This window comes from Centrocercus urophasianus, unplaced genomic scaffold (assembly GCF_019232065.1).
Source record: "Centrocercus urophasianus isolate 14NV4802_14NV808 unplaced genomic scaffold, USGS_Curo_1.0 seq_25, whole genome shotgun sequence".
Taxonomy (NCBI): domain Eukaryota; kingdom Metazoa; phylum Chordata; class Aves; order Galliformes; family Phasianidae; genus Centrocercus; species Centrocercus urophasianus.
The window spans coordinates 7,277,226-7,286,401 of record NW_024884811.1 but is presented as its reverse complement, the minus strand read 5'-3'; the positions used below and the strand labels follow the sequence as shown (position 1 = coordinate 7,286,401).

The 9,176-nt window shown below is 41.6% G+C and overlaps 1 protein-coding gene across 1 annotated transcript; it reads left to right on the top strand.

Moving 5' to 3' along the window:
• Positions 1–1,086: 1,086 nt before the first annotated feature.
• Positions 1,087–4,562, top strand: LOC122164157. The gene is made up of 2 exons (XM_042825957.1): positions 1,087–2,574; positions 2,740–4,562. Exons 1-2 carry the CDS (start codon positions 1,756–1,758, stop codon positions 3,307–3,309), a joined length of 1,389 nt encoding a protein of 462 aa, XP_042681891.1. The 5' UTR covers positions 1,087–1,755; the 3' UTR covers positions 3,310–4,562.
• Positions 4,563–9,176: the final 4,614 nt, after the last annotated feature.

Below are 9,176 nucleotides of genomic sequence, written 5' to 3'. Positions count from 1 at the left end.
AGAGGTGCATTACTTATTAGTGTGTTGAACTGTATTGAAAGTAATTTTGTTTGGAGATTGCAGAAATTAACATTTTTATGACTTCTAATGGGGTTTTAAGTTTTAATTTCCAGTTTAACAGCGAGTAAATAAGATTTTTATTTTTATTTTTATTTTAGAATACTGTTCTTTGTGTGTTTTCAGTCTTATGTGTATAAGATGACAAGAACAAAATTTTTGTCTGAAGACTGTACTTCCATTTTTAAATCCTACTAAGTTAGAGCTTTGCCTTCTGCTTTTTTGAGTCTTATTATTAAAAGCAAAAAATAAGTATAAAAATAGTATTGACTACGCCTGGCAACATGTGATAGGCCTTTTCAATATTGAGATGCAGGAGTGAAATTTAATTTTGAATTTTACCCTTATAAGAATTTGTTTAGTACAGCAAATAAATACTCTGGTAGACATTGCCTCTAACGCTGCACATGATGCAGTGTTCTGCAGTAAAGCTGCAGAATAAAATTGTATGCTTGATATACAGAACTGACTTGAGAAAGAAAACTATTTACACTCCACATCCAAAATACCAGAGTTTCGCTGGAATTTCACAATTGCTTTTCCTTCTGCCATGAATTATTAAGACAAGGAAAGTTTGGTCATCATTTACGTGCATCTGAGGTATTGTGTAAATGGTGTAAATATATATCCTTTTTTTTTTTTTTTTTCTTTTTTTCTTTTTTTCTTTTTTCACCCAGGTGAAGGCAGTTAGTATAGTTAAATTCAAAGTCAAAATGAATTCTAAATTGATGATGAACCCCATAACTTCAGCTAGCTTTATGGCTTGGAAATTTAAAGGAAATTTAAATGTGTGACTTCAGCTGGATATGGAGTTAGCCCAATAAGTTTTCAGGCACAATTAGGCTCTCTTGGAGTCCTTCCTTAGGATGCAAATATTGTCTTAATGGAGGATAAATTTCGTATCTGACCTTTTGTTTCCCATTTGCACTGCATGGTAAACTTATAAAATGGCCTGAATGACTTGCACTGAGAAAGACGTACAAAGACAGTAAGAAACCTCTGTGGGAATAGACACTTCTGATACTTCTGTGTAGTCGAACAGGGCTGACAAGGGCCCCTTGGCCCCTGGGAAACCATGACAACAAATGACCTGAAGATAAGGGAGAAGAACAGGATAGACCAAATAAGGGAGAAACAAGACATTCCACATGTCCATTGGTCAAGTAGTAGCCCTGAGGCATTCCACCTTTCGGGTGGTTGCTAGTGGTAACCAGATAGGGAAGTTGTGATCTCATGCGAAGTCAGGGGGGGGCGTAGACGAAGATGTACAAAGCTATATAAGTTTCTGTCGCTATCAAATAAACGCCATTTTACCTTCCACCACATTGGTGTGCACCTTGGGTAAATGGACAGACCGAGGAGTCCCTAACGATTGCGAACACCTGTATGAGGTCTTTCGCAGGCGAAAGGCTTCATCTGGTGACCCCGACGTGATCGTTAGGGAATAGTGGTCGGCCACAGGCGGCGTGGCGTTCCTGCTCTCTTCCGTCTCCCTTGGGGAAGGAGACGATGACCCTAGAAGAGGGGGCTGCGGCTTAGGAGAGTGGAAGCTGGGTAGCGTCGGAGGGGGGCTCTGCGCGCGAGCCTGCTTAACCTGCCGAGGACCCAGGAGACCATCGCAGGAGGATCCCGGTGGTCTCGAGATCCGCGGGAGAGTGCCCGGTGGAGATCCGCGGGAGTACGCCCGGTGGAGGGACTATGGAGGCCGTCATAAAGGTGATTTCGTCCGCGTGTAAGACCTACTGCGGGAAAACTTCTCCTTCTAAGAAGGAAATAGGGGCAATGTTGTCCCTTTTACAAAAGGAGGGACTGCTTACATCTCCCTCAGATTTGTATTCCCCGGGGTCCTGGGATCCCATCACCGCAGCGCTTTCCCAGCGGGCGATGGTACTCGGGAAGTCAGGAGAATTGAAATCCTGGGGACTGGTTTTGGGGGCGCTGAAGGCGGCGCGGGAGGAACAGGTTACATCTGAACAGGCGAAGTTTTGGTTGGGTTTAGGGGGAGGGAAGGTCTCTCCCACAGATCCTACAGGAGAGCGCAATACCGAGCCTCAGGTCGATGAGGAGAAAGGGAAAACGGCTGCGCGCGTTATGATGGGCTTCGAATTTAATAACACCGTGAGAAACGGAGCGGGAAGCGTACTTTCTTGCAGCTCCCCTGAGGAAGAGAACACCGCAAATATGCCCTCAGCTATGGCGACTAACATCTCGTCCGCACCATCGGCACCCCCTTCTGCTCCCCCCTCGGCTCCAGCTTCGCATAAACAAGTAGAAGAAGACTGCGCTGAACTGTCTGCACTTTCATCTTGCAAAACGGCTCAAGTGCAGGAATCCAAGGTCGCTGAAACTCCCCAGCCGTATCCAGGACAACCGCTGTATCCTTCTCTGTGTAACCTAACACCACCTGTGGGGGCAGGGGGAATAGTGAGCTGGGATGGGACACTTGCTGTCTCCTCTCAGGAGGTGGAATGCAGTAACACCCAGGGGGGTGGGGACTGCGGGCAAGGCTCGGGTACGGATTGGTCAAAAGTTAGAGAGGTAGTAGAAGAAAAAGCAGAGAGAAAGGGAAGCGATGTAACTTACAGGCGCTGGGATGACAGTGTCCGGCCAGCACTGTCCACCCTGATTGCGCCTGAAGGAGTAGGTGGCGTCCGGCCGGCGCCCTCTGCTCAGGTTGCACCCGATGGAGAAAGAAATAACGACAGTCTCCGGACCCACTCTCTGCCACAGTGTTCAGACCCATTGACTCGACCCACATATCCTTTTACAAAATTGAGTGCGCATGCAACCAATCAGAAGCCTCTACAACAGTCAGTGTATGATCAAAGGGAGATGGGCACAGTGGGAGCGGTGCGGAGCCCGCAGCTTCCAGCTGTGACTGAAAAGGATAGCGAAAGGAGAGAGGTGAATCTGCATTTGGGAGTTAAGAGAGATGCACTAACAGATTGTGGGAAGTTTAGATCTAGCCTGATAGAGGAAGGAAGAGCACTAGAGACCTTCCTGACAGAAGGGAATGATAACAGAGGTCCGGGAGGGGTATCCCTCGATCTGAAAGGCATCACACACCTGATAGATTGTGCAGAGAAATGGGGATTGAAATCATCCCTCACTTTAAATGCATTAGAAGTCCTGACAGCATCAGGCCTTCTCTTTCCTCATGTAACAAATCTGATGTGCATGGTTCTTAAGCCAGTGCAGTATACATTGTGGGCATCAGAATGGTTTCCCTTCAGGGACAGGTGGCCAGATTGAGGCCTGGAGAACAATTAATTCCATACAGTTGGTTTGTGAGAGCAATGCTCTCAAAGCCTGAGACATCTGCCTTGTTATTGAACAAATGTTTATCATTTTTGAGGTACATTCCAACAGGTACCTGAGACAATGTTTGTATATATTGGGCACAGATAGTGCCACTAGAGCTATCAGCAATCACTCTAATCTCTAATCTCTCTGTCTATAACTTTACTAGTATTGTAGGATGTGGCTTTAATTATTAAGTGTCGTGACATCACATCAGTTCTTGCAGGATAATTACACGGTGATTAAAGACCTATCACCTACTCCAAGTGGGATGAATCTCGCTTTGGCTTACCAAGGAAGGAACTTGGTAAGGAAGCTTTTGCAACATGATGACCTGCACCAATCCTGAAACGTGACAGAGACAATGGGCCGAAAACCTTGATCACCATTCACCATGACCCAGAAGAGATCCATCGTGTCCTAGAGAGAGTAAAGAAGGACGGAGAACACCACTGGTGGGAAGTGCTTCTGGGATGGTCCACCAATGCGACGGGAATGTTTAACTCTGTTTAACTCTATTCATTATTCAGTTATAGTTGTATTAGGTCTAATATTAATACACTTTATGCTTATAGTCATATTATATATAGATATATAGGTATATTACAGATATAAGTATAGTGTGTGCTGAGACAAATGACTCATATGGCAAATGCCAAGATGAACGAATCAGCATTGAGAGAATGGAATATATAGCTTTACATAGAACTCACGTTTAAGATATTAGGATTATTAGGTTTATAGGTTATAGGGTTATTAGGGTAGGATTATTTGGCGAATCGGGATGTAACGGGGCAAGGCTTAACTGAGAGGACAATGGCATGTATAGGCGCAATGCGGGGATTTCGGGTTGTACGCGGTTAGGGTCCTCTCAGAATGTAGTAGTTACGCTTATGCATAGGGAGGGGGAAATGTAGTCGAACAGGGCTGACAAGGGCCCCTTGGCCCCTGGGAAACCATGACAACAAATGACCTGAAGATAAGGGAGAAGAACAGGATAGACCAAATAAGGGAGAAACAAGACATTCCACATGTCCATTGGTCAAGTAGTAGCCCTGAGGCATTCCACCTTTCGGGTGGTTGCTAGTGGTAACCAGATAGGGAAGTTGTGATCTCATGCGAAGTCAGGGGGGGCGTAGACGAAGATGTACAAAGCTATATAAGTTTCTGTCGCTATCAAATAAACGCCATTTTACCTTCCACCACATTGGTGTGCACCTTGGGTAAATGGACAGACCGAGGAGTCCCTAACGATTGCGAACACCTGTATGAGGTCTTTCGCAGGCGAAAGGCTTCACTTCTGAATATTTTGTTTGCTTGTTCCTATATGCAGTCACTTGTTTGAAGCGGCAAGAAAGTGTGCTCATTCTTTGAGTCAGTGAGGAAGTAGCCAGGAGATGGTGGCTCAGGAGAGATCAAAATACTTGCTGAGATTTTGATCTAAAGAAAGAGATGAATCTATTATTGTTTGCTGTAGTGAGGAGGAATGAAAGGGCCTTGCAACTGATTCTGTGTTGTCTATCATGAGCAGTTTTCCACTAATTTGTCTATAGTTTAAACCATCAGCAGTGTCAGACCTTCTCCACTGAGTTCAGCTTACTAATTCATTTGAGCTTCTGTTCATACACACGTGCATTTTTGAGTCAAAACAAACTGTCCTTTTCTACTCTTTAATTTAAAACTTTATACTCTTTTAATTTAAAAAGTATATATAATCTGAATTATTACTAATACCTTCTAACTCTGCTTCTATCAGCATACTTACTGTGTATGTTTTCTGCCCCTTAGCAACCTTGAATTTTACGTTAACTAAGACACTTTGTTTTGCTGAACTAGTTATAAAATAGTATGCTCAGAGAAACACTATTCACAGTATTCTGTGAATCCTAGTGCTAGAGAAGGAAGAATAATCTGAACCATTGAGTTGAAATGCTTTTTAATGTAGAGCTTTCAGTGTCTGTGCAATAATAGGATATTCTAAAAAGATGCAGATTATTTTAGAGGTGAACGTTTGCATCTTCAAAGGGCCATCAACAGAATTACATACAGAACTCCTTTGAAGATGCTTTGAAATTTCCAGCTTAATTTTGTTTATCTCTGCGGAATGAGTCACCAGACTATAAGAGAAACATAGAAAAAGAGGGACTCACCTAACCAACATGCGTACTCATGGCGTTAGACAATCTAGAGGGAGTTCAGACGGTTTTATCATCCCTTTCATCCAAGGCTGCTCTTTTTTCTTCATGGAAGTTTTTGTAGATCACAGCTCAGTAGCTGTTTCCTTCTTCAATGTTATAAAAAATGTTTCAGTAGTTTTAATGTGTTGGCAAGTAAGACAACCCAAAGGTTCTGCTACAAAATGTCGGATCCCTTTTTGTCATCTTTTAAATGAATCCTTTCTCGAACAGAGGCAGAAAGTCTTGCCTCTTAGCTCAGAATGCAGACTTGTGTTGGATAAAAAAATCCAACCAAGGAAAAGTCATAGGATCATTGAAAGAGTTCTGTTGGAAGGATATTAAGGATCATCTAGTTCCAACCTTTCACAAAGATATTAAATAGAGCTAGTCCCAGTGGCAGCACCTCAAGTACATCACTCATCACTAGGCTCCACCTGAACATTAACTGTTGTTCTCTGAGTGGCCTGTCATTCAAATCCATGTCTCTACATTTTAAAGATAAGGGTGTTATGAGGATGTTATGTAGAACAGTATCAAATGCTTTGCACAAGTCTGAGTAGATGGTATCAGTTGTTCTTCCCTTATCCACCAATACTGCCTATAATATAATAATATATAACAGTATTACCATATATATAATATATATATAATATATAACAATAATTTCAATATTATATAACAATATATAAAAATAATTCCTATTGTGAACTCTCACTGAAGCCAAGATGGCTGTCTCCAGCCATTTAGAATAGAATCATAGAACAGAATCACCAAGGTTGGAAAAGACCTCTAAGATCATCCAGTCCAACCGTTCATCTACCACCATTATTTCTCCACCAAAACATGTCCTTTGGTACCACATCTAAATGCTTCTCGAACACCTCCAAAGATGTTGACTCAACCACTTCATTGGGCAGCCCATTCCAGTGCCTGAACACTTTCAGATGAAAGACAAAATTTTTACTAATACCTAACCTGAACCTCCCCTGGTTCAACTAGAGGCCATTCCCTCTAGTCCTATTACTAGTTACACAGGAGAAGAGGCCAACTCCCACCTCACCACAACTTCCTTTCACATGGTTGTAGAGATCTGTAAGATTTCCTCAGAGCCTCCTCTTCAGATGACTACTCACCATTTCACCCTTAGGGTCAATTAGGATTAATGTCTTTGACCACTGAAAATGGTGTGGAAAAGTTCTGGTTGCTGGGTTATGTGTACTCTGAGTCTCCCACCCAGATGCCTTCCTGTGCAAACTGCCATGCCATGCCCTGGTCCCTGCACTCCTGGGGCTGCCTTCCATAGCTGTGGGTACTGCTCCCAGAACTGCCCAGGTCACTTTAGCTACTCCTGATATACCACTGTGCTCCTCTGTGTACCGTCTTCAGTCACTTAGAATAGAATCATGGAATCATTGAGTCACCAAGGTTGAAAAAGACTTCTAAGATCATCCAGTCCAACTGTTCACCTACTACCATTATTCCCCCAGTAAACCATATCCCATACTACCTCTGTGCTTTCCCTGTATACCATGATCCCCCACTCCACCAGAGAACACACCTGCACGAGTGCTGATCACCCAAGCTCTTGGTAGTTTTCTGGATTTAGACAACACAAGAAACTGAAAAAGTACCATAAAATATAAATAACAGGTGTCCTTCATTCTGAAGGAGGGTCTTTTACAACATGTCAATGGTCAAAAAGTCATTCAACTGAAATTTCAGGTCCTATCTGTTAGATCTTTTCTACTTGAAAGTCTCAATTTTTGTTCTTGTTGTTTTAGAGTGTCTATCAGTGCTACTTCATTGCTCTACCAACAAACTGAAAATTTTGGATTATGAAGATTGTTCCAAGTGGAGATTTTGCTGAAAATCAGGAGAGATTCCAGAAGCCTCAAAGACACTTCAGAGAGCACTGTACATAGCATATAGCTGTGAATCTTGGCAGTAAACTGTTAGTGTTATTTTATTTTTCAACTGAATTTTTAATAGAAACTGGAAAAAGCTCTTAGCCTCCAACCAAAGCCATCTTTACATCTGTAAATTCTGGTGCAGCACAGATTAGGTCCAAGTTACAATGGACAGAAAAATACACTGTCATTATTCATCAAAAAAGGACAGCTTTTTGTTCAGTAACCCCCCACCTGTTTGGACAGTCAGAATAGATATTTGTTTGGATTCTGTAGCTGCATCAGTGTCAATATAGTAGCAAGTGCTTTCAGCAGCTAGACAGTTGCCTATATGTGGAACAAAATTTGAAAGAAAAAAAAAAGCAAATGAGAAAGAAAGGATTTAAAGTACTTGAGCAAAAGCCAACAAATTCCATTTTATTTCTTAATGGAAGCAGTCAACCAGATTTTAATGAGCTTGAGGGATGGAATAGGTCAGTAAATTAAAGACAAGAGGTAAGAGACCTTATCCTGCTTAGAGAGCTTGTGTGCCCTTAGCCATTGTAATTACTCAAAAAAACTTTAGTGGCAGGAAAAAGCTATTAATTAGAATGGACTGGAAGCAAACAGAGCATCTGACTCCGTTTAAGTAATTCTCTTAGAATAGACACAGATTAGAGGCGCCTTTATATACTGTATAAAGGAAATGCAGTATATACTTCAATATAATCATAACCTTACTGTTACACTGAAAAAGTGAGAAGACAACGATACTGAATGAATACCATAATAAAATTCCTCACCAAAACAGCATCTCGTGTTTTTAGTATCTGTATCTCACTCTTACTTTTCCAGGCATTAAACCTCTAGTTTCTCATAGCTTTTCTCCCTCCTTGCTGCCTTGCAAATTGTGATCTCCCTGTAATGTTATGAATTTCTTATGCCAGCTTGAGCTGATCCAGGCTTAGCAACTTAGCTGCACGATATACTAACTATATTTGTATCACCTGTATAGTCTTTTCCTCCCCGTGTACTCAGCTAGCTGAGATTTGGGGAATGAATATTCACATTGTCCATAAATTAAATAGGCTGTTCTGCTTTACTGCTGTTTTCATTAAAATTCATCTCTCAAACTTCCATCCCCCAAAGAAATCTACTTGAGTTTTTATTCCTGAATAAAAAACTGATTTTTTTTTTTTTTTATCTTCCTTTATAATTCTGACTATATTTTTCTTCTGTATAGATTGTCCTTGCTAATGAAATTTACACTTGAATTTTCCTAACTTGCAAAGCAGGCCAGCTTAAGACATCTTACATTAGAAAACATGCTTTTGATGCCTTTCACACCCACATCTGAAAATGCTGAGAAGCAACTGGAAATACACAGCACTGTATCACTTATGGCTCTATTTTTAAATTGTCTCACGTGCAAAATAGTCTGCTTTTGCCAGCATTGCAACAATGGATTGCATTTATCCCAAATGGAGTTTTGTGTCCTGCTTTGTGTTAGATGAGAAAGAAAGGCAATGATGCTTAAGAAGCAGTCAGTGACCTAATCACCCACTGTCAGGTGTACTATGAATACACACAGTACAGCGAGTAACACAGTTTGACAGCATTTTCATTAGATGTTTATTTTTGTGGTATGCTTTTCACTATTAACAAGATTGGTTGTGGAAGCATCTTCTTCCCATAACAGTCAACCCTCTCCAATTTGGACAGCTTGACAAAGATTTTGGAAGACAGTGAAGTGGAG